The 27,021-nt window shown below is 38.8% G+C and overlaps 1 protein-coding gene across 2 annotated transcripts in view; it reads right to left on the reverse strand.

Annotated features, from left to right (window-relative positions):
• LOC307169751 (uncharacterized protein) overlaps positions 1–17,328 on the reverse strand; it is a 25,195-nt gene extending 7,867 nt beyond the window's left edge. For both annotated transcript variants that reach the window (XR_013823186.1, XM_079890541.1), the window contains exons 1-3: positions 17,241–17,328; positions 16,540–16,851; positions 16,092–16,442 (exon numbers count right to left, since the gene is read on the reverse strand). Coding sequence is in view for 1 of the 2 variants with exons in the window: in XM_079890541.1 (XP_079746667.1) it covers positions 16,092–16,442; positions 16,540–16,851; positions 17,241–17,301 (724 nt within the window). In the remaining variant the exon portion in view is untranslated. The remainder of the gene's footprint in view (positions 1–16,091; positions 16,443–16,539; positions 16,852–17,240) is intronic.
• Between the last annotated feature and the right edge of the window lie 9,693 nt (positions 17,329–27,021).

Here is a 27,021-nt window from a genome sequence, read left to right on the forward strand (position 1 = left end):
TTTACTGTAGCATTTTGGAGATATGTCACATTTTACTATTTTAGAGGCCTATAAAGACCTAATTTCTAATAAGTAGAAAAAACTAATGGCCATTTCTTATAGTGGACGTCCCATACAGTATGTACACCTCATATCAAAACATTTTACTGTAGCATTTTGGAGATATGTAACATTTTACTAATTTAGAGGCCTATAAAGACTTCATTTCTAATGAGTAGAAAAAACTAATGGCCATTTTTTATAAGGGACGTCCCATACAGTATACACGCCTCATATCAAAACATTTTACTGTAGCATTTTGGAGTTATGTCACATTTTACTATCAGAGGCCTATAAAGACCTCATTTCTAATAAGTAGAAAAAACTAATGGCCATTTCTTATAGGGGACGTCCCATACAGTATACACACCTCATATCAAAACATTTTACTGTAGCATTTTGGAGTTATGTCACATTTTGCTACTTTAGAGGCCTATAAAGACCTCATTTCTAATAAGTAGAAAAAACGAATGGCCATTTCTTATAGGGGACGTCCCATACAGTATGTACACCTCAGATCAAAACATTTTACTATAGCATTTTGGAGATATGTCACATTTTACTATTTTAGAGGTCTATAAAGACCTCATTAGTAAAAAGTAGAAACAACTAATGGCCATTTCTTATAGGGGACGTCCCATACAGTATGCATACCTCATATCAAACCATTTTACTGTAGCATTTTGGAGATATGTCACATTTTACTATCAGAGGCCTTTAAAGACCTCATTTCTAATAAGTAGAAAAAACTAATGGTCAGTTCTTATAGGGGACACCCCATACAATATGCAAAACTCATATCAAAGCATTTTACTGCAGCATTTTGGAGTTATGTCACTACTTTAGAGGCCTATAAAGTTCTCATTTCTAAAAAGTAGAAAAAACTGATGGCCATTTCTTATAGGGGACGTCCCATTCAGTATACACGCCTCATATCAAAACATTTTACTGTAGCATTTTGGAGTCATGTCACATTTTGCTACTTTAGAGGCCTATAAACACCTCATTTCTAATAAGTAGAAAAAACTAATGGCCATTTCTTATAGGGGACACCCCATAGAGTATGTACGCCTCATATTGAAACATTTTACTGCAGCATTTTGGAGTTATGTCACATTTTACTACTTTAGAGGCCTATAAACACCTCATTTCTAATAAGTAGAAAAAACTAATGGCCATTTTTTACAGGGGACGCCCCATACAGTATGCACACCTCAAATCAAAACATTTTACTGCAGCATTTTGGAGTTATGTCACATTTTACTACTTTAGAGGCCTATAAAGACATAATTTCTAATAAGTAGAAAAAACTAATGGCCATTTTTTATAGGGGACATCCCATACAGTATGTACACCTCATATCAAAACATTTTACTGTAGCATTTTGGAGATATGTCACATTTTACTACTTTAGAGGCCTATAAAGACCTTATTTCTAATAAGTAGAAAAAAATAATGGACAGTTCTTATAGGGGACGTCCCATACAGTATGCACACCTCATATCAAAACATTTTACTGCAGCATTTTGGAGTTTTGTCACATTTTACTACTTTAGAGGCCTATAAAGACCTTATTTCTAATAAGTAGAAAAAAATAATGGTCAGTTCTTATAGGGGACATCCCATAAAGTATGCACACCTCATATCAAAACATTTTACTGCAGCATTTTGGAGTTTTGTCACATTTTACTACTTGAGAGGCCCATAAACACCTAATTTCTAATAAGTAGAAAAAACGAATGGCCATTTCTTATAGGGGACGTCCCATACGGTATGCATACCTCATATCAAACCATTTTACTGTAGCATTTTGGAGATATGTCACATTTTACTACTTTAGAGGCCTATAAAGACCTTATTTCTAATAAGTAGAAAAAACTAATGGTCAGTTCTTATATGGGACATCCCATACAGTATGCACACCTCATATCAACACATTTTACTGCAGCATTTTGGAGTTTTGTTACATTTTACTACTTCAGAGGCCAAAAAAACTAATTTCTAATAAGTAGAAAAAACTAATGGTCAGTTCTTATAGGGGACGTCCCATACAGTATTGTACACCTCATATCAAAACATTTTACTGTATCATTTTGGAGATATGTCACATTTTACTATTTTAGAGGCCTATAAAGACCTCATTTCTAATAAGTAGAAAAAACTAATGGCCATTTCTTACAGGGGACGTCCCCATAGAGTATGTACGCCTCATATCGAAACATTTTACTGTAGCATTTTGGAGATATGTCACATTTTACTATCAGAGCCCTATAAAGACCTCATTTCTAATAAGTAGAAAAAACGAATGGTCAGTTCTTATAGGGGACGTCCCATACATTATTCACACCTCATATCAAAACATTTTACTGTATCATTTTGGAGTTATGTCACATTTTACTACTTTAGAGGCCTATAAAGACATAATTTCTAATAAGTAGAAAAAACTAATGGCCATTTTTTTATAGGGGACGTCCCATACAGTATGTACACCTCATATCAAAACATTTTACTGTAGCATTTTGGAGATATGTCACATTTTACTATCAGAGCCCTATAAAGACCTCATTTCTAATAAGTAGAAAAAACGAATGGTCAGTTCTTATAGGGGACGTCCCATACATTATTCACACCTCATATCAAAACATTTTACTGCAGCATTTTGGAGATATGTTGTATTTAACTACTTTAGAGGCCTATAAAGACCTTATTTCTAATAAGTAGAAAAACTAATGGCCATTTCTTATAGAGGACGTCCCATATAGTATGCACACCTCATATCAAAACATTTTACTGTAGCATTTTGGAGATATGTCACATTTTACTACTTCAGAGGCCTATAAAGACCTCATTTCTAATAAGTAGAAAAAAGTAATGGTCAGTTTTTACAGGGGACGTCCCATACAGTATGCACACCTCATATCAAAATATTTTACTGCAGCATTTTGGAGTTATTTCACATTTTACTACTTCAGAGGCCTATAAGGACCTCATTTCTAATAAGTAGAAAAAAGTAATGGCCCTTTCTTATAGGGGACGTCCCATACAGTATGCACACCTTATATCAAAGCATTTTACTGTAGCGTTTTGGAGTTTTGTCACATTTTACTACTTTAGAGGCCTATAAAGACCTCATTTCTAATAAGTAGAAAAAAGTAATGGTCAGTTTTTACAGGGGACGTCCCATACGGTATGCACACCTCATATCAAAACATTTTACTGCAGCATTTTGGAGTTTTGTCAAATTTTACAACTTCAGAGGCCCATAAACACCTCATTTCTAATAAGTAGAAAAAACTAATGGTCAGTTCTTATAGGGGACGCCCCATACAGTATGCACACCTCATATCAAAGCATTTTACAGTAGCGTTTTGGAGTTTTGTCACATTTTACTACTTTAGAGGCCTATAAAGACCTCATTTCTAATAAGTAGAAAAACTAATGGTCAGTTCTTATAGGGGACGTCCCATACAGTATGCACACCTTATATCAAAGCATTTTACTGTAGCGTTTTGGAGTTTTGTCACAGTTTACTACTTTAGAGGCCTATAAAGACCTCATTTCTAATAAGTAGAAAAAACTAATGGTCAGTTCTTATAGGGGACGTCCCATACGGTATGCACGCCTCATATCAAAACATTTTACTGTAGCATTTTTGAGTTTTGTCACATTTTACTACTTCAGAGGCCCATAAACACCTCATTTCTAATAAGTAGAAAAAACTAATGGTCAGTTCTTATAGGGGACGTCCCATACGGTATGCACACCTCATATCAAAGCATTTTACTGTAGCGTTTTGGAGTTTTGTCACATTTTACTACTTTAGAGGCCTATAAAAACCTAATTTCTAATAAGTAGAAAAAACTAATGGTCAGTTTTTATAGGGGACATCCCATACAGTATGCACACCTCATATCAAAACATTTTACTGCAGCATTTTGGAGTTTTGTCAAATTTTACAACTTCAGAGGCCCATAAACACCTCATTTCTAATAAGTAGAAAAAACTAATGGTCAGTTCTTATAGGGGACGTCCCATACAGTATGCACACATCATATCAAAGCATTTTACTGTAGCGTTTTGGAGTTTTGTCACATTTTACTACTTTAGAGGCCTATAAAGACCTCATTTCTAATAAGTAGAATAAACTAATGGTCAGTTCTTATAGGGGACGTCCCATACGGTATGCACACCTCATATCAAAACATTTTACTGTAGCATTTTGGAGTTTTGTCATATTTTACTACTTTAGAGGCCTATAAAACCCTCTTTTCTAATAAGTAGAAAAAACTAATGGTCAGTTTTTACAGGGGACGTCCCATACAGTATACACACCTCATATCAAAACATTTTACTGCAGCATTTTGGAGTAACTTCACATTTTACTACTTCAGAGGCCTATAAAGACCTCATTTCTAATAAGTAGAAAAAACTAATGGTCAGTTCTTATAGGGGACATCCCATACAGTATGCACACAAATCATATCAAAACATTTTACTACAGCATTTTGGAGTTTTGTCACATTTTACTACTTTAGAGGCCTAGAAAGACCTCATTTCTAATAAGTAGAAAAAAATAATGGCCATTTCTTATAGGGGAGTCCCATACAGTATGCACGCCTCATATCAAAACATTTTACGGCAGCAATTTGGAGTTACTTCACATTTTACTACTTCAGAGGCCTATAAAGACCTCATTTCTTATAAGTAGAAAAAACTAACGGTCAGATCTTATTGGGGACGTCCCATACGGTATGCACACCTCATATCAAAGCATTTTACTGTAGCGTTTTGGAGTTATATCACATTTTACTACTTCAGAGGCCTATAAAGACCTTATTTCTAATAAGTAGAAACAACTAACGGTCAGATCTTATTGGGGACGTCCCATACGGTATGCACACCTCATATCAAAGCATTTTACTGTAGCGTTTTGGAGTTATGTCACATTTTACTACTTCATAGGCCTATAAAGACCTCATTTCTAATAAGTAGAAAAAACTAACGGTCAGATATTATTGGGGATGTCCCATACGGTATGCATACCTCATATCAAAGCATTTTACTGCAGCATTTTGGAGTTTTGTCACATTTTACTACTTTAGAGGCCTAGAAAGACCTCATTTCTAATAAGTAGAAAAAACGAATGGTCAGTTCTAATAGGGGACGTCCCATATAGTGTGCATACCTCATATCAAAACATTTTACTGCAGCATTTTGGAGTTATGTCACATTTTACTACTTCAGAGGCTTATAAAGACCTCATTTTAAATAAGTAGAAATTCAGAATTTGTAGAGTGGTTGCTGGCATCTTTTGAATGCTTGTGACGCCATTCACCGTCGTAACTGTGGACAACAACGCCAGTCCCACTCACAACCCAGTTCCCAGCCAAGATCACCCAGACTGTGAGGATCAGCAGCATGAGCCCACCGAAAGCAGCGAGAATGAATTCAATTGTCCCGTCCAACCTCCCTCTCCCACCACCTCTCCAAACCACTTGTAATAAATGTGTATGTTTCCTCAGTATCTGTATGTTTCTGCAGTCCCAAGACACTCCTGCCACCCAGTCATCTCCTCCTCCCATTTGTCCCGCAGTGCATCTCAGCCTCCTCTCAGTGGCACGGCTACATCTTGGGCCTGCTGGGAGCCATCTCCTCCTGGGAGTGTGGAGACTGTGGCTCCGCCTCCAGCCTCTGAGTGCACCGCCTCCTCTCCACCTCTACCCGTCGCCCTGGCTCCTGTGCTCTTACCACCCTCGACTCCAACGTGGACCATTGGCCATTCGGCCTCGCCGGGCTCCCTCGGCACGTCGGCTCCACTTGGGTTGGTCATCGCACCACTTTTGCCATGGACTTGTGACCCATTTGTTGCCCTGTGGCCCTCCACCTCTTCAGCTTTGGCTAGCCCCACACTCCCTCAGGCTCCACCTTCACATATGGTCGCTCCAGCTCAGCCTCTAACCTCAGGATCCCTGCTTCCACCTCAGGGGGTCGTCGCTGCGGCCCAGCTACGGTCGCATAGGTCTTTGTGTCTCACTGCCTCATGGCTTCTCTGGCTACGCGGTGTGCTCTACATCCATCACTGTCGTCACCACCGGCAGTCCCCATGGTGGCGTCTGGACTCTTCACTCCATGGCTACTGCCTCCTGCACCGCCGCCGTGGGAGGCAGTCCTGGCTGTGGTCTACTTATTAGAAATAAGTTATTTATAGGCCTCTAAAGTAGTAAAATGTTACAAAACTCCAAAATGCTGCAGTAAAATGTATTGATATGAGGTGTGCATACTGTATGGGACGTCCCCTATAAGAAATGGCCATTAGTTTTTTCTACTTATTAGAAATAAGGTCTTTATAGGCCTCTGAAGTAGTAAAATGTGACAAAACTCCAAAATGCTGCAGTAAAATGCTTTGATTTGAGGTGTGCATACTGTATGGGACGTCCCCTATAAGAACTGACCATTAGTTTTTTCTACTTATTAGAAATGAGGTGTTTATGGGCCTCTGAAGTAGTAAAATGTGACAAAACTCCAAAACGCTACAGTAAAATGCTTTGAAATGAGGTGTGCATACCGTATGGGACGTCCCCTATAAGAACTGACCATTAGTTTTTTCTACTTATTAGAATTGAGGTGTTTATGGGCCTCTGAAGTAGTAAAATGTGACATATCTCCAAAATGCTACAGTAAAATGTTTTGTTATGAGGTGTACATACTGTATGGGACGTCCCCTATAAGAACTGACCATTAGTTTAGGGGTGGTGTGGTGCAATGGATAAGACACATGCCTTTGGTGTGAGAGACCCGGGTTCGAATCCACTGTGAGACACCAAATGAGGTGTTTATGGGCCTCTGAAGTTGTAAAATTTGACAAAACTCCAAAATGCTGCAGTAAAATGTTTTGATATGAGGTATGCATACTGTATGGGACCTCCCCTATAAGAACTGACCATTAGTTTTTTCTACTTATTAGAAATGAGGTGTTTATGGGCCTCTGAAGTTGTAAAATTTGACAAAACTCCAAAATGCTGCAGTAAAATGTTTTGATATGAGGTGTGCATACTGTATGGGATGTCCCCTATAAAAACTGACCATCAGTTTTTTCTACTTATTATAAATTAGGTTTTTATAGGCCTCTAAAGTAGTAAAATGTGACAAAACTCCAAAACGCTACAGTAAAATGCTTTGATATGAGGTGTGCATACCGTATGGGACGTCCCCTATAAGAACTGACCATTAGTTTTTTCTACTTATTAGAAATGAGGTGTTTATGGGCCTCTGAAGTAGTAAAATGTGACAAAACTCAAAAATGCTACAGTAAAATGTTTTGATATGAGGTGTGCATACCGTATGGGACGTCCCCTATAAGAACTGACCAGTAGTTTTTTCTACTTATTAGAAATAAGGTCTTTATAGGCCTCTAAAGTAGTAAAATGTGACATATCTCCAAAATGCTGCAGTAAAATGTTTTGATATGAGGCGTGCATACTGTATGGGACGTCCCCTATAAGAACTGACGATTAGTTTTTTCTACTTATTAGAAATGAGGTCTTTATAGGCCTCTAAAGTAGTAAAATGTGACAAAACTCCAAAACGCTACAGTAAAATGCTTTGATATGAGGTGTGCATACTGTATGGGACGTCCCCTATAATAGCTGACCATTAGTTTTTTCTACTTATTAGAAATGAGGTGTTTATAGGCCTCTAAAGTATTAAAATATGACATATCTCCAAAATGCTACAGTAAAATGTTTTGATATGAGGTGTGCATACCGTATGGGATGTCCCCTATAAGGACTGACCATTAGTTTTTTCTACTTATTAGAAATGAGGTCTTTATAGGCCTCTGATAGTAAAATGTGACATATCTCCAAAATGCTACAGTAAAATGTTTTGATATGAGGTGTACATACTGTATGGGACGTCCCCTATAAAAAAATGGCCATTAGTTTTTTCTACTTATTAGAAATGAGGTCCTTATAGGCCTCTAAAGTAGTAAAATGTGACATAACTCCAAAATGCTGCAGTAAAATGTTTTGATTTGAGGTGTAAATACTGTATGGGGCGTCCCCTGTAAGAAATGGCCATTAGTTTTTTCTACTTATTAGAAATGAGGCGTTTATGGGCCTCTAAAGTAGTAAAATGTGACATAACTCTAAAATGCTGCAGTAAAATGTTTCGATATGAGGCGTACATACCCTATGGGGTGTCCCCTATAAGAAATGGCCATTAGTTTTTTCTACTTATTAGAAATGAGGTGTTTATAGGCCTCTAAAGTAGTAAAATGTGACATAACTCCAAAATGCTGCAGTAAAATGTTTCGATATGAGGCGTACATACTCTATGGGGTGTCCCCTATAAGAAATGGCCATTAGTTTTTTCTACTTATTAGAAATGAGATCTTTATAGGCCTCTAGAGTTGTAAAATGTGACATAACTCCAAAATGATACAGTAAAATGTTTTGATATGAGGTGTACAATACTGTATGGGACGTCCCCTATAAGAACTGACCATTCGTTTTTTCTACTTATTAGAAATGAGGTGTTTATGGGCCTCTGAAGTAGTAAAATGTGACAAAACTCCAAAATGCTGCAGTAAAATGTGTTGATATGAGGTGTGCATACTGTATGGGATGTCCCCTATAAGAACTGACCATTAGTTTTTTCTACTTATTAGAAATTAGGTCTTTAAAGCCCTCTGATAGTAAAATGTGACATATCTCCAAAATGCTACAGTAAAATGGTTTGATATGAGGTATGCATACTGTATGGGACGTCCCCTATAAGAAATGGCCATTAGTTGTTTCTACTTTTTACTAATGAGGTCTTTATAGACCTCTAAAATAGTAAAATGTGACATATCTCCAAAATGCTACAGTAAAATGTTTTGATATGAGGTGTACATACTGTATGGGACGTCCCCTATAAGAAATGGCCATTCGTTTTTTCTACTTATTAGAAATGAGGTCTTTATAGGCCTCTAAAGTAGCAAAATGTGACATAACTCCAAAATGCTACAGTAAAATGTTTTGATATGAGGTGTGTATACTGTATGGGACGTCCCCTATAAGAATTGACCATTATTTTTTTCTACTTATTAGAAATGAGGTCTTTATAGGCCTCTAAAGTAGTAAAATGTGACAAAACTCCAAAACGCTACAGTAAAATGCTTTGATATAAGGTGTGCATACTGTATGGGACGTCCCCTATAAGAAAGGGCCATTACTTTTTTCTACTTATTAGAAATGAGGTCCTTATAGGCCTCTGAAGTAGTAAAATGTGAAATAACTCCAAAATGCTGCAGTAAAATATTTTGATATGAGGTGTGCATACTGTATGGGACGTCCCCTGTAAAAACTGACCATTACTTTTTTCTACTTATTAGAAATGAGGTCTTTATAGGCCTCTGAAGTAGTAAAATGTGACATATCTCCAAAATGCTACAGTAAAATGTTTTGATATGAGGTGTGCATACTATATGGGACGTCCTCTATAAGAAATGGCCATTAGTTTTTATACTTATTAGAAATAAGGTCTTTATAGGCCTCTAAAGTAGTTAAATATGACATATCTCCAAAATGCTTCAGTAAAATGTTTTGATATGAGGTGTGCATACTGTATGGGACGTCCCCTATAAGAAATGGCCATTAGTTTTTTCTACTTATTAGAAATGAGGTCTTTATAGGCCTCTGATAGTAAAATGTGACATATCTCCAAAATGCTACAGTAAAATGTTTTGATATGATGTGTACATACTGTATGGGACGTCCCCTATAAAAAATGGCCATTAGTTTTTTCTACTTATTAGAAATTATGTCTTTATAGGCCTCTAAAGTAGTAAAATGTGACATAACTCCAAAATGCTGCAGTAAAATGTTTCGATATGAGGCGTACATACTCTATGGGGACGTCCCCTGTAAGAAATGGCCATTAGTTTTTTCTACTTATTAGAAATGAGGTCTTTATAGGCCTCTAAAATAGTAAAATGTGACATATCTCCAAAATGATACAGTAAAATGTTTTGATATGAGGTGTACAATACTGTATGGGACGTCCCCTATAATAACTGACCATTAGTTTTTTCTACTTATTAGAAATTAGGTGTTTATGGGCCTCTGAAGTAGTAAAATGTAACAAAACTCCAAAATGCTGCAGTAAAATGTGTTGATATGAGGTGTGCATACTTTATGGGATGTCCCCTATAAGAACTGACCATTATTTTTTTCTACTTATTAGAAATAAGGTCTTTATAGGCCTCTAAAGTAGTAAAATGTGACAAAACTCCAAAATGCTGCAGTAAAATGTTTTGATATGAGGTGTGCATACTGTATGGGACGTCCCCTATAAGAACTGACCATTATTTTTTTCTACTTATTAGAAATAAGGTCTTTATAGGGCTCTAAAGTAGTAAAATGTGACATACCTCCAAAATGCTACAGTAAAATGTTTTGATATGAGGTGTACATACTGTATGGGATGTCCCCTATAAAAAATGGCCATTAGTTTTTTCTACTTATTAGAAATTATGGGCCCTATTTTAACGATCTGAAACGCAAGTGTCAAAGCGCAAAGCGCAAGTAACTTTGTGGGCGGGTCTTGGCGCTGTTGCTATTTTCCCGGCGGGATAAATGACTCTTGCGCCAGGCGCAAATCTAAAATGGGTTGGTCTGAAGTAGCTTCATTATTCATAGGTGTGGTTTGGGCGTAACGTGAAATAAACCAATCAGAGCGTCATCTCACATTCCCTTTAAGAGCAGGCGCGCTTGTTCTAAAGCGGATTCCTATTATAACGGCGGATTTGCCAGGCGCGCGCCAGGAGCGGTTCACAGCCGAGGAGAGCAACGCTCTCGTCAGGGACGTTGGGGATGGAGAAACAAGTCAAGTCAAGTCAAGTCATCTTCATTTATATAGCGCTTTTAACAACGTAGATTGCCTCAAAGCAGCTTTACAGAGATAAGCGTATAATTTAAGGTAACAGAGATTGTTTCGGCTGTACAGCAGAGTTAAGTTATTTCCATCTAAAGTTAGTTTTGATTGATTTGCTTCCGTCGCAATGATCATTTGTTATTAAATTAGGGGCCGCTAAGACGACACCATTCCCTCTACACAGACTTTAAACGCGAACCTGTGAGAAACACTGATGGCGTTCACATGAGCATTTAGAATGGGTTCTATAGTTATGTGCGTTTGAATATACGCAGGTTTGGAATTCCCTACAAGCCAAGCCTAAACAAAGTACTTGTCTTTCCCTATAAATTTTGATAAAGAATTTTATTTTATTTTGTTGCTTTGGGGTAGGAACGCGAAACGGATTTTCCCGACAACGCCTTATCTGTAGAGTGGTAGTGGGATCCTCCATAGGGAGAGACTAGTTGGCACTTCAGCACTGCGTTGTCATCGGTCCAGGCGAAGGTCCTTCGTCAGATCTGGATACAGCCTGGATCCGGCAGGCTGCAGGAAAACCTCAGGATAAACACAGACACTAAAATTAGCGTAGATGCCATTCTTCTCATGATGTAACGAGTACATCAGGATTTTTGGGAAGTGTTCCCGGTTCCGGCTGACCTAATCTATGCAGCCTAACATTAAATTATAGAAGTCTATAATGTATTATGTGAAAGCTAGGTCAAAGAGATGTGTCTTTAATCTGGCTTTGAACTGACAGAGTGTGTCTGCTTCCCGGACAATGGTAGGAAGACTGTTCCAGAGTTTTGGTGCTAAATAGGAGAAGGATCTACCGCCAGCAGTCGATTTTGATATTCTAGGTATTATCAACTGGCCGGAATTTTGAGATCGCAATAGACGTGACGGACTATAATGCGTTAAGAGCTCGCTCAAGTACTGCGGAGCTAAACCATTCAGTGCTTTGTAAGTAATCAGCAATATTTTAAAATTGATGCGATGTTTAATAGGGAGCCAATGCAGTTTTGACAGAACTGGGCTAATATGGTCATACTTCCTGGTTCTGGTAAGAACTCGAGCTGCTGCGTTTTGAACCAGCTGTAATTTGTTTATTAAGCGTGCAGGACAACCACCCAGTAGAGCATTACAATAATCTAGCCTTGAGGTCATGAACGCATGAACTAATTGTTCCGCATTTGTCACTGAGAGCATATGGCGTAATTTAGATATATTTTTAAGATGGAAAAATGCAGTTTTACAAACACACCCAAATTAACTTCGGTTAAAAAGGCGTATGATAATTTGGGTAAATGTGTAAGCTAGATGTATGCTTTTATAATAAATTGTATAGCCTATCTATCTATCTATCTATCTATCTATCTATCTATCTATCTATCTATCTATCTATCGTAATAATGTATAATTTGCAAAAATGAAAACTGCTGCTTCTGTGTAGATGAGAGAATCAAAGTGTATGAGCGTTGTGCACATGCTACATTGATTATGGCCAAGCATGCGCCCTTAAAATAGCATATGAATAACATGCGCAACGCGCCACTGACTTTAAACCATTTTTTCCTGGTTAGTGGCGCAACTGTTTTCTAAACCTGCAAAATAGCATGAAGGAACGTTTGCGCTGGAACACGCCTCCTTTTTTGCGCTGAACCGCCCAGGGAGCGCAAGTTCATTCCCTAGTTTAGCGACGTGTTCTTGTGGAGGGAAAAACGCGCTTTGCGCGGGTGCAAAATAGGAATGATACATGCGTCGGTGTACAAGGTCAATTGCGCTGGGTGCAAGATAGGGCCCTAAGTCTTTATAGGCCTCTAAAGTAGTAAAATGTGACATAACTCCAAAATGCTGCAGTAAAATGTTTTGATTTGAGGTGTGCATACTGTATGGGGCGTCCCCTGTAAAAAATGGCCATTAGTTTTTTCTACTTATTAGAAATGAGGTGTTTATAGGGCTCTAAAGTAGTAAAATGTGACATAACTCCAAAATGCTGCAGTAAAATGTTTCGATATGAGGCGTACATACTCTATGGGGTGTCCCCTATAAGAAATGGCCATTAGTTTTTTCTACTTATTAGAAATGAGATCTTTATAGGCCTCTAAAGTTGTAAAATGTGACATAACTCCAAAACGCTGCAGTAAAATGCTTTGATATGAGGCGTGCATATGGTATGGGGACGTCCCCTGTAAGAAATGGCCATTAGTTTTTTCTACTTATTAGAAATGAGGTGTTTATAGGCCTCTAAAGTAGTAAAATGTGACATAACTCCAAAATGCTGCAGTAAAATGTTTCGATATGAGGCGTACATACTCTATGGGGTGTCCCCTATAAGAAATGGCCATTAGTTTTTTCTACTTATTAGAAATGAGATCTTTATAGGCCTCTAAAGTTGTAAAATGTGACATAACTCCAAAACGCTGCAGTAAAATGCTTTGATATGAGGCGTGCATATTGTATGGGGACGTCCCCTGTAAGAAATGGCCATTAGTTTTTTCTACTTATTAGAAATTAGGTCTTTATAGGCCTCTAAAATAGTAAAATGTGACATATCTCCAAAATGATACAGTAAAATGTTTTGATATGAGGTGTACAATACTGTATGGGACGTCCCCTATAAGAACTGACCATTCGTTTTTTCTACTTATTAGAAATGAGGTGTTTATGGGCCTCTGAAGTAGTAAAATGTGACAAAACTCCAAAATGCTGCAGTAAAATGTGTTGATATGAGGTGTGCATACTGTATGGGACGTCCCCTATAAGAACTGACCATTAGTTTTTTCTACTTATTAGAAATTAGGTCTTTACAGGCCTCTAAAGTAGCAAAATGTGACATGACTCCAAAATGCTGCAGTAAAATGTTTTGAAATGAGGCGTGTATACTGTATGGGACGTCCCCTATAAGAAATGGCCATTAGTTTTTTCTACTCATTAGAAATGAAGTCTTTATAGGCCTCTAAAATAGTAAAATGTTACATATCTCCAAAATGCTACAGTAAAATGTTTTGATATGAGGTGTGCATACTGTATGGGACATCCCCTATAAGAAATGGCCATTAGTTTTTTCTACTTATTAGAAATGAGGTGTTTATAGGCCTATAAAATGGTAAAATGTGACATATCTCCAAAATGCTACAGTAAAATGTTTTGATATGAGGTGTGCATACTGTATGGGACGTCCCCTATAAGAAATGGCCATTAGTTTTTTCTACTTATTAGAAATGAGGTGTTTATAGGCCTCTGAATTAGTAAAAATGTGACAAAACTCTAAAATGCTGCAGTAAAATGTTTTGATATGAGGTGTGCATACTGTATGGGACGTCCCCTATAAGAACTGACTATTAGTTTTTTCTACTTATTAGAAATTATGTCTTTAAAGGCCTCTAAAGTTGTAAAATGTGACAAAACTTCTAAATGCTGCAGTAAAATGTTTTGATATGAGGCGTGTATACAGTATGGGACATCGCCTATAAGAACTGACCATTAGTTTTTTCTACTTATAAGAAATGAGGTCTTTATAGGACTCTGAAGTAGTAAAATGTGACATATCTCCAAAACGCTGCAGTAAAAATTGTTACATATGAGGTGTGCATACTGTATGGGATGTCCCCTGTAAAAACTGACCATTCGTTTTTTCTACTTATTAGAAATGTGGACTTTATAGGCCTCCAAAGTCGAATAAATTGACGTATCTCCAAAATGCTGCAGTAAAATGGTTTTAAATGAGGTGTGCATACTAGGTGGGACATTGAATTCCAGAAACTTTTAATGTAGTAAAAAATATATATGAAAACAAAAACCAAAAGATGTATTTAGAAAGAATGTATACTTTATTTTACTGCTTTTTTGCAAATAATTATGTTGTAAACCTCTACATAAAATTCTCTAGATATGACCTACAAAGAAAAATAAAAAACATTAGTCAAAGAAATACACAACTTGCAATGACAACATGTATATTAAAAGGATAACAAAGTACAAAAACTCTCGAAATATGGCATCTTATTATATAGTCTCTCACAGATAGATAGATAGATAGATAGATAGATAGATAGATAGATAGATAGATAGATAAAGAAGAAGAAAAAGATAGAAAAAAAGAAAAAAGAAAGAAAGAGAGAGAGAGAGAGAAGAAAGAAAAAAGATAGATAGATAGATAGATAGATAGATAGATAGATAGATAGATAGATAGATAGATAGATAGATAGATAAAGAAGAAAAAGATAGAAAAAAAGAAAAAAAGAAAGAAAGAGAGAGAGAGAGAGAAGAAAGAAAAAAGATAGATAGATAGATAGATAGATAGATAGATAGATAGATAGATAGATAGATAGATAGATAAAGAAGAAGAAAAAGATAGAAAAAAGAAAGAGAGAGAGAGAAAGAGAGAGAGAAAAAAAAAAAAAGGATAGATAGATAGATAGATAGAGAGAGAGAGAGAGAGAGAGAGAGAGAGAGAGAGAGAGAGAGAGAGAGAGAGAGAGAGAGAGAGATCTGGGCAACTTATAGTCACATTATAGTTAATTAGGACGTGTTTGAGAAACTGTACATGTCGCTGCTTTCTTACGGATTACTTAAACAGAGAATATTTGTTTTTTATATAATTTACATATTTTAAAAATAGAGACTCCAAGCGTTGTATAGACATGTGTTTTAAGTCTGTGTGACAAACATTCGCTGAGTTACAGGTCATTTTCTGTCGCGTTTCAGAATGAGTTTCACATTGAGAGAGACGGCAGAACGCGCATCATGTTTATTTTTCTTTATTTGGCGAAAAGCACAACACTTTGTTTTTATTATGAGTATGCACAAAAAAAATACACACTTAACAGGATCGATTGATGTACAACACAAGCATATAAGATAAAAATTAATATTAGAATTTTGATTTTGTTTGCACTGATAAGGAAAAAAAACGAGCCTATCGCGCCGGCGCGACAGCCGACCTCAGGGGGTTAATACACTCGTCTGATTTATGCAATATATCATGTATGACCCATGTAGGAGGCCAATATTGGGAATTATGAGGATTGTTATGCAGTTTATGATTTTGACCACTAATATTTTGCAACTCCAAAACATATGAAGCCATCAGAAAGAGTAGAGCCAATCTGTGGAAGTTTTCACAAATCTGTCAGAAAAGAGTGTTTTCTCACCTGAATACTTGACAGTGTATCTGACTGAGGTCAAGAGTTGATCTCTGCGAGTAAGCTGACATCTCCACTCTCTGTTGTCATCTTCATTCAGGAGTGTTGTAGTCAGAGTGAGGATACAGCGATATCGATCTGATGATGATAATATCTGATATCTGGAGTCGGTCTTCAGATCAACACCAGTCTGATTCACCCACAACAGCTTAACTCCCTCAAAATTGACCCAATCATAACAGGAGAATCCAGCATCTGAATACAACTGACAGGAGAGAGTCACAGAGCGGCCTGGACTGATCTCAGTCTGTGAGGATGAAGATGATGAAGAAGATGATGATGATGATGGAGACACTGAAACTGAACACAAGACACAAATCACAGACTCTTCAATCATCATCTGAGTTTAAAGGGAGAATCTGCCCTTTTTAAATTGACCACATAATCATAAACTTACCATGAAGAACATTCAGAAAAACATAAGCATCAGGTCCTTGTTGTTCTCCATTCACATATTGTCTGCAGATGTATCTTCCATAATCTTCTTCTGTGACGTTCTTGATGTTCAGAGAGCAGTCAGACTCCAGACTCAGTCTCTCATGACTCTCTGTGTCGTTCTTCTTTATCCCTCCAGTAATCAGATCAACTCTCCCTGAACGGCTGCTATAGTAGATCCATGTAGTTGAGTTGCAGTCAGAAAGAGCTTTATTACAGGACAGAGAGACATTTTTACCAGAACTGATGAACACATGATCCAATCCACTGGTTCCTGAAACACAGTATATCTCAGTGATCATTATGATATATATTAATAAATGAAACATAAAACACACCAGCATAAAAAGCAGAAGTTTTAAATCATAGTATTTTTCCTGACTTAAAGCAAACAACACACTCTCCAGAATAAACTATTAGTCTTTATCAGAGAGCTGTTCAAATCACTGACACACTCTTAATATGAAGATAATTCTTCATCATCAGATGTTTGAGTGACACTATGTCCAGTATCAGGAATAATACAGTATGATCTGTGTGTATCAATACACAACTCTGAGATCACAACGTGAATGTGTGCAAGAATAAACTGAGCATGTTCAAATGAACTCTTTCCAGACTAATTCCACTAAATGTCTTTAGAGAAAATACAGATTTCTTTACCTGTGAGAAGTGAAGAGAGAATGATCAGTCCCAGCAGACACAGATCACACTTATCAGCCATTTTCTGTTTCTGTCAGTCTCCCTCTTCATTATATATAGTTACAGCTCCTCCTTTAAACATCATCATCTCCTCCTGTGGTTATTAACTTCCTCTCATCTGACCAACCAACCATCACTGCTGAAATACACATAAAGCCTAATGTTGCAGTGCATGATGGGAACCACCAATCAAAGCTCATCCATGTCTCCCAAAATAATCATTATTGCTAATATAGCGTATAACTGTTGAGCTGAGTGAACCTGAAGGTAGTGATGGTGAGATGAAGCTTCATGAAGCTTTAAAGCTTTCCAGCCTGATGTGTGTAAAAGTGGTTGATTTCTCCAGGTTTGGAATGCACACAGCGACACCTGCTGGTCAATGCTGATATCATGCAGAACAAATCCTCAGTGGTGTGTTATGGAAATTAATTTGACTTCATGCAGGGCTGCCAATGCTGAGAATCAGGCAATCAACACTTTTCACTCGCTCTCACGACACATATCCAGTTTCTCACGCAGAGGAAAATCATGAAGCAAAGAGGACTGACACCGACAGACAAGGCTACTATTGATATGATACACACTCTCAGCTCTCAGATTCTGTCCATTTTATCACCAAATTCAACAATAAATACGGTTTAGGCGCGCATCTGACGTGACAGATCTCTGTATCGCCTGAACCGATCATCTCTTACTCTTCACTACTAGTTAATAGCAAATAAACAGGAATGAACAATAGGTGTGTTGAAAGATACAGTACAACTTACCGAAATGTATATCCCTCATACATAATATCCATCAGTCAGTGTTTTTCCCCCGCGGAAGAGCTCAATAACAGCTGGAGAACACTATAACCTACACGTGACGCTACATTTACCTCAGGAACATTAATGACCATAGCACACTAGTTGGCTAGAAAAATTAGCTAGAGGAGTATTTTGCTAAATATGTGCACTATATTATATATTTATTTTATTATATTTTTTTATGTATATTGTTAAAATATTATAACATTATCATAATAAAAACACATTCTAATTATATTTGAGTTGATATTTTTAACCTTTAATAATAGACTAATACCAGCTGACAGGGCTCTCAGTGTGTTCACAGCCTTAGGTGATTTTTTTTTTCTTGAGAAATTAATATTTATCTAATGTATCTAATATTTAATAGCGAGAGATTGAGAGAAAATAGCCAGAGATTGATAACGGCCATCAGAAGAGAGAAATATGTCAGTTTGTCATCACTCCCACAGCCGCTGTATTAGAAACACCCTCACAGCAGCATTAACTAGTTTTTTGTAATTTGATACAAAGGTAATATAATATAAAGTACAGTGTTATGAATGTAATACATATTTGTAAAAATTTAAATATAAAAAACTTTGCAGGACTTACGATGTTGAAAAGGGTCTATTTTCAGGGTCATCTTGCTCGAACACGCATTAGCTTCTGCTAGTGTTAGCGTCATAATCCTTATACACTTCACATAGCAGCAGCCAAGGGAAGTTACTCGTTTTAAAACTAGGAACATCTGCCAACCACTGAAGGACAAATTCAAGAGCCACTCAATAGTAAACCATTCATTTGTCTCATATTTACACTGAGTTACTTTCAGATTTCACAAGCTTTTGGCTGGCTGGCAGCTGGTGCTAATTCCCATCTGTGCCTAGCGGAGACATTAGGAGCTTTAGCTTATTTCCCCTGTAGTCTCTTTGCTCGGTGATTCCCAGAACATGTCCGTTATTTTGGAGCATTTCGCTCCTCCATAATCTTTTTCCTTCTGAGTCTGACCTTCTCAGCGCCACCTTTCCCTTTTCTTTTGTGCCTTTCCATCATTTAGACTCACTCACACACTGCCTGTTAACGTTAGACTTCCAAAACGTGACGAGGAAAAAAAGAGGTGTTCGATGGCTTTACGTCATAGGCCGATGGGCTACGCCATTTGGGGAGGGGCCGCTCACTGATCCCCCTATATTTGTGAAAACCCTAGACATGGTTGGACCTGCCCTTCGCGAGTGCTTTCTGATTAGCCTGTGTTTCTCCTGAAATAAGAGGATCTGCCGCCGTTTGTCCAGCGGGCAGCGGCCACACACCAGGCCACCGGATGCTGTTGCTGAGAACTGGCAATGTAGAGCTATTATCAGACCGGCCCTCGCGGCCTCGAAACACTACCAGCCCACCAGGAAACGTCCCGACTCTCCCGAATGATCCACAATCTCTTCGAGATGGTAACTCTTTAATTTCATCATAATTATCTTACAGTCAGTTTTATTAATTGTCTCCCAAACAGACGTATGTTTTTCATTGCTGTAGTTAGTAATGTCATTAATGTTCCAAAACAAATTCTGGACAGAAATATACAAGTTATTTGAGAATCTGGAGAGGAGAATCGCAGTGAAACTGGACGAACTCCAGGAAAACATCACATCAGTGTTCAGAGAGCAGAACACGAGCCGGCCGAGCTCTTCTGAGTCTGATCTCACAGAGGAACCCTGTACGACTGTGGAGGAATTACTAGAGCTGTGTGACGAGCTGAAGGATGCTGATAACTCCTGATGGAAACATTACAGCTACAGAGGGAGAAAGGGAAAAGCTTACAGTTCAGTGGATGGGGGTTATTAGGAGGCCATGATTGGCAGGGCGATTGGAGGGAATGTGGCCAGGACACCGGGTTACACCCCTACTCTTTACCAGAAGTGCCATGGGATTTTTAATGACCACAGAGAGTCAGGACCTCGGCTTAACATCTCATCCAAAGGACGGTGCTCTTTGACAGTATAGTGTCCCCGTCACTACACTGGGGCATTAGGACCCACAGGATGAGCGCCCCCTGCTGGCCTCACTAACACCTCTTCCAGCAGAAACCTGGTTTTCCAGGAGTCTCCCATCCAGGTACTGACCAGACTCAACCCTGCTTAGCTTCAGTGGGCAACTGAAGTGGGCGCAAGAACATTAAGCATCAAACCTTTTCTTGAGCATCAGTTCATAATATTAAAATTATTTCTTAAGGATCATGTGACACTGAAGACTGGAATAATGGTGCTGAAAATTGTGTGATCTATGTCCGATTTGAGTGATTCTTTTAAAATGATCAGAAGTGAACTGAACTTACCATTACTCTATTTTTGCTGCTAAAGGTTTGCTGGGATGAGTGTTGAGTGCTACTGAAGATAAAGCTTTTTCTAATAACAGCTTCCTCTCATTTTGTAAAACTTACACCCAATATTCTGCCTTTCTCTGCATATTTCTCTTCATCTTGCATAAAATGGGGAGGACATTAAAATCAACATGTGCAGAAAATTGTATATATATATATACTAGCACGTGTGTTTCCCTGTGTCAGCTGTGTTGTGTTTCGCTGTGTTGTGTGTTTCCCTGTGTCAGCTGTGTTGTGTGTTTGCCTGTGTCAGCTGTGTTGTGTGTTTGCCTGTGTCAGCTGTGTTGTGTGTTTGCCTGTGTCAGCTGTGTTGTGTGTTTCCCTGTGTCAGCTGTGTGGTGTGTTTACCTGTGTTGTGTGTTTCCCTGTGTCAGCTGTGTTGTGTGTTTGCCTGTGTCAGCTGTGTTGTGTGTTTCCCTGTGTCAGCTGTGTTGTGTGTTTGCCTGTGTCAGCTGTGTTGTGTTTCCCTGTGTCAGCTGTGTTGTGTGTTTGCCTGTGTCAGCTGTGTTGTGTGTTTCCCTGTGTCAGCTGTGTTGTGTGTTTCCCTGTGTCAGCTGTGTTGTGTGTTTCCCTGTGTCAGCTGTGTTGTGTGTTTGCCTGTGCCAGCTGTGTTGTGTGTTTGCCTGTGTCAGCTGTGTTGTGTGTTTCCCTGTGTCAGCTGTGTTGTGTGTTTGCCTGTGTCAGCTGTGTTGTGTGTTTGCCTGTGTCAGCTGTGTTGTGTGTTTGCCTGTGTCAGCTGTGTTGTGTGTTTGCCTGTGTCAGCTGTGTTGTGTTTACCTGTGTCAGCTGTTGTGTGTTTGCCTGTGTCAGCTGTGTTGTGTGTTTGCCTGTGTCAGCTGTGTTGTGTGTTTACCTGTGTCAGCTGTGTGTGTTTCCCTGTGTCAGCTGTGTTGTGTGTTTGCCTGTGCCAGCTGTGTTGTGTGTTTGCCTGTGTCAGCTGTGTTGTGTGTTTCCCTGTGCCAGCTGTGTTGTGTGTTTCCCTGTGTCAGCTGTGTTGTGTGTTTACCTGTGTCAGCTGTGTTGTGTGTTTGCCTGTGCCAGCTGTGTTGTGTGTTTGCCTGTGTCAGCTGTGTTGTGTGTTTCCCTGTGTCAGCTGTGTTGTGTGTTTGCCTGTGTCAGCTGTGTTGTGTGTTTCCCTGTGTCAGCTGTGTTGTGTGTTTGCCTGTGCCAGCTGTGTTGTGTGTTTGCCTGTGTCAGCTGTGTTGTGTGTTTCGCTGTGTCAGCTGTGTTGTGTGTTTACCTGTGTCAGCTGTGTTGTGTGTTTGCCTGTGTCAGCTGTGTTGTGTGTTTCCCTGTGTCAGCTGTGTTGTGTGTTTGCCTGTGTCAGCTGTGTTGTGTGTTTGCCTGTGTCAGCTGTGTTGTGTGTTTCCCTGTGTCAGCTGTGTTGTGTGTTTGCCTGTGTCAGCTGTGTTGTGTGTTTGCCTGTGCCAGCTGTGTTGTGTGTTTGCCTGTGTCAGCTGTGTTGTGTGTTTCCCTGTGTCAGCTGTGTTGTGTGTTTGCCTGTGTCAGCTGTGTTGTGTGTTTCCCTGTGTCAGCTGTGTTGTGTGTTTGCCTGTGTCAGCTGTGTTGTGTGTTTGCCTGTGTCAGCTGTGTTGTGTGTTTGCCTGTGTCAGCTGTGCTGTGTGTTTGCCTGTGTCAGCTGTGTTGTGTGTTTCCCTGTGTCAGCTGTGTTGTGTGTTTGCCTGTGCCAGCTGTGTTGTGTGTTTGCCTGTGTCAGCTGTGTTGTGTGTTTCCCTGTGTCAGCTGTGTTGTGTGTTTGCCTGTGTCAGCTGTGTTGTGTGTTTCCCTGTGTCAGCTGTGTTGTGTGTTTGCCTGTGTCAGCTGTGTTGTGTGTTTGCCTGTGTCAGCTGTGCTGTGTGTTTGCCTGTGTCAGCTGTGTTGTGTGTTTCCCTGTGTCAGCTGTGTTGTGTGTTTGCCTGTGTCAGCTGTGTTGTGTGTTTGCCTGTGTCAGCTGTGTTGTGTGTTTGCCTGTGTCAGCTGTGTTGTGTGTTTGCCTGTGTCAGCTGTGTTGTGTGTTTGCCTGTGTCAGCTGTGTTGTTGATGCCTCGAGTGAAAAGAAAGTGCAGAGCGCGAAAGCACCAAAGTGACTGAAGGATTGCCGTAAAGCAGTATCTCTGGCCGTACGATGTGTGTGACGTCATTGACACTTTAAAAGACTTTTTAAAGCAAATAAGTGACTCTAAAAAATCTAACACCCAGCAGTGTGTAATTTCTGTGCATCTCCTTTTGAATACAACATTCAAATTACTAGACAAAAAATTATATCCTGAGAAAAGTGGATTTTGAGGGGTATAGCGCCATAGACCTCCATTCATTCTGCACTCGTCCTGTGAGCGCCCTCATGTGGAGCCAGAGTGGAACTGCACTCGTCCTGTGAGCGCCCTCATGTGGAGCCAGAGTGGAACTGCACTCGTCCTGTGAGCGCCCTCATGTGGAGCCAGAGTGGAACTGCACTCGCCCTGTGAGCGCCCTCATGTGGAGCCAGAGTGGAACTGCACTCGTCCTGTGAGCGCCCTCATGTGGAGCCAGAGTGGAACTGCACTCGCCCTGTGAGCGCCCTCATGTGGAGCCAGAGTGGAACTGCACTCGCCCTGTGAGCGCCCTCATGTGGAGCCAGAGTGGAACTGCACTCGCCCTGTGAGCGCCCTCATGTGGAGCCAGAGTGGAACTGCACTCGTCCTGTGAGCGCCCTCATGTGGACAGAGATGTGTTACTGCAGCCAGTCCAGAAACCGGAAGTAACCAGAGAGTGCCAATTCTCTTCCTATTAGACATTCTCTGATAGTGTTTTATAAGTATATGTTTATATTTAAATGTAGTTCCTACATTATTTTTCTATACATTGGCTTACTGGGTTACCTGCAATATGCCCTCACACCATTCAGATTTGCCTTTAATAAAAATGAAGGGAAAATAGCATGAGCACTAGCATTAGCACTAGACATTAAAGCTAGCCAGTCAGTTTTTGGTTTTATTTTGGTTTTTATCAACTAGCTAATCAAATGAGTTCATTAAACTCTTAGCATTAGCGTTTGGTATGGCTCAGTGATATGAACAAATATATGTAGGCAATGATACAGTATAAAGTGTAAATTGATTGAACTTTTTCTGTATGGTTGTGCCCAAACTTGAAATGGCATTCAAAATTTTAAGGACTCAAGAGGACAACTCATTGAGCTTTACTGTTTTTATTGACTTCTTTTTATTTAGCAGTACAGTTGCTGATAGTCTTTAAAAGATAGATTGAAACAAAACAAATATGCATTAATATAAATAAAGGTATCATGTAACGTCACATTCACCATCACCATATTAACTACAGTCGTCAACATTTGAAGTGGATCAAAACATTTCATCAAAGTTAAACATGAATTTGTACAATTTCCGTTCTTGTCTTAGAACGACTTTGAAGAACTTTTTTGATCCAATTCAAATGTTGACTACTGTATAATCAACCAAATCAAATGCCTTGACAATAACTTACAAATGTTAAAGCACACCTTTCAAACTCAAATAATTGTTCAACACAAATCATACCAAGCTTATTAGCATGATGTTCCAGGTAAGAGATCTCCAGCCGAAATTGGACCAATCAGCTGTGAGCAAAGGATAAAGTCACTCCCCCTATTTCTAGCCCAAATTAAAGGTCACTACATAGCAAATGATTTTTAAAGACAAAATTGTCTGGCTTTTAGTGCTAACACTTATTTAGAATAATAATTTTGTATGATTCAGATATTATTTATGTAATTATTTTAATCGATCACACATGCAATTTTAATTTATCAATTATTTTTAGGCACAGTTTAAAGGAATACATTTAGACAGGTAATATAAATACGCTTTAGAATCAACAGATTAAGCAATAAAATGACTAAAAGTTAAATTCTCGTAAAATACCTTTATCTCTTTCATAGACAGCTTTTTTCTTCTTGCTGTGTAAATTTGTTAAAATTCTTAATATTTTTCAATCTCGTAATATTCCGCAGAAGAGAGAAGTGAATCTCAGTTTCACTCTTTCTCAGCCTGTGATTGGCTGTTCGCTACTGATGTCACACCTAAACTCAGTATAAAGCCTGAGTTGACAGAGAGAGTTGATGATCAGCAACAAAGCCTGGTTGGATTGGTTTGGTTGTGTCAACTCAAAACTAATCCTGCAACCCTGAGTTTGTTCAACTACCATCAAGGTACAGTCCCCGTGTCCCACTGAGTGAGCGTGTGAGTGTGTGTGTGTGTTGCGATAGATTATCACGAATAATACCGTTCCAAATGATCCTACATCCTATCCAGGACATATAGATAATCCCGCGGTAACTAAAGAGCCTATCCTTTAGTCTTGTCCTCAAGAGTTAGGCGATCAGTCTCTACAAATTTGTATTCTATTATAAAGATAAAAGATTTCCCGTTTGAATTATAAGTCTACCTTTTAAGGTACTCTTCAACCGTGTTCCCTATACAACAATAACCCTGTCGTAAGCTGCCTCTTTGGCTAGGCTTTATTAATCAATCAAATCTCACAGTGATTATTCTTATATCAAAAGAATGCTCAACCTCTTGTCGTTTCCTCCAGTTAGGATCTTCCTGATCCAGAAAGATGAATGTGACACGTACCCAAGAATCCAAGGTCCAGTCAGATGATTATAATAAATGTTTAACAATATTTATTACAAGAATCAAATGAAAAGAATACTTGTTACAGATTATAAAATGAGTACAGAGAGATACTAGCTAGGCTTAAAGGCAGCGGCGGCAGCAGCAGGTAGCAGTAGCAGCAGCTCGGCAGGCGCTGATTCTAAACCTTTCCTAAAGACATCTGGGAAGCCGCCTGATTTAAGAAATGCCGTAACAATCTGGACATTGTGGCCATTGACAAATGATATCAATGCCCGGGCCTTAAGTGTGCTAATTGTGTTGATTTACCTGTTGGCTCTCATTACTACGCAAATGTTTGGGAGCTGGGTAGCTGCTTGTGAACGCTCAACCAAACTTGGCGGTGTGCCAAAGACGCTCGCTGCTCCCCTGGACTCGTGGAGCCAGTATATAATCTACTCCTAGTGCTGGACGGCGGGCGAGCCGTTTGCCAGGATGATCACCGCGGTCAGTTACGCGCACGGAGAGTGGCTCGTCACGCAAAAGTTCAGCGAGGAAACGCGACGATTCTTTGCATTATGCTACTACTATGTGGGGATGTTCATGCAAATCCTGGCCCTGTGGTCTTACAACATTCACCGCAGCTGAATACATCCACAGCAGCACCAGTGACCTCCATGCTACAAGCTAACATTTTAGCATGCTGTGCGTCTAAAACTACAGAACTCAACTCGCTGCAGACTATTGTTAACTCCAATCAACGAAACACTAAACTTTTTCAAACAGTCAATCATGCATCGGTACTATGGAATCCTAAAACAAAACCGAAAGGAATATTTGGCGGACATATAAACATACGTAGTGTGATTTCAAAAACGGAACAGTTGGAACATTTACTTTTGGACTCAAATCTTGATTACCTGTGTCTTACAGACACTTGGTTAACATCTACGACTCCTTTATCCGTGTTTACAATTCCTGGATATAATGTTTATAGACGGGACAGAGGAAAGGGGAAAGGAGGCGGAGTCTTAATTTACGTTAAAGACAGCATCGATAGTCATCAAATAGACATTCCAGTGCAAACCTTGGAGTGTGTCGGTGTAACTATAACCCTTTCAGCACAAATGTCTTTCATTTTACTTGCTTTATATCGACCACCAAATGCGACAAATGAATTTTATCTTGGCTTAGCTGAAATACTTAAAAAATATGAAAGAAAGGAAACTCTGTTAATGGGTGATCTGAATATAAACTGGCTTGATAAAATAAGAAAGAAAAAACTTAAGGATATCACAAACTCGGTACAAATGACTCAAATGATAAACAAGTCAACTAGACTAACCAAAAACTCCCAAACTTTGATTGATCTTATATTTACAAATAAACCAGATAGGGTTACCAAAACATACAATTTAATAACAGGTTTGTCAGATCACAACCTTACTCTAGTTGCTAGAAAAATAAATAAATCTAGGTTCAGGGACAAACAGCAAATAAATAATCAAAATAAAATTCTCCATATTCCTAAGAGAAATCAAATTGCACTAATGAATGATTTAAATGAAATAGATTGGGAGTGTAAAGTTGACAGTAAAGGCTGTGAGTATACATGCAATAATATTACTTTAACCTTACAGGAGACTGTAACCAAATATACAGAATTAAAGAGAAACAGAAGTAATAAAAAGAAATTGCCATGGTTTGGTAGCGCTCTTTGGGATCTAATGAAGCAGAGAGACCTGGCACTTAAAACCTTTCTTAAATTAAAATTGACCACTGATCACTATGTATATAAAAGTCTAAGGAACAAGGTTACCACGCAGCTTAGAAAAGCCAAGGCAAATTTTTATTTAAATCTGATTAAAGATGCAAAAGGCAATAGTAAACTTCTTTGGAAGAGTATGGATAAATTACTTGGAAAAGAAACAACAAATTGTGATCATGTACAACTTAAAATAAATGGAGTTATTCAAAGTGACAATACAGAG

Source organism: Squalius cephalus (genome assembly GCF_949319135.1).
Source record: "Squalius cephalus genome assembly, chromosome: 1".
In the NCBI taxonomy this organism is placed as follows: domain Eukaryota; kingdom Metazoa; phylum Chordata; class Actinopteri; order Cypriniformes; family Leuciscidae; genus Squalius; species Squalius cephalus.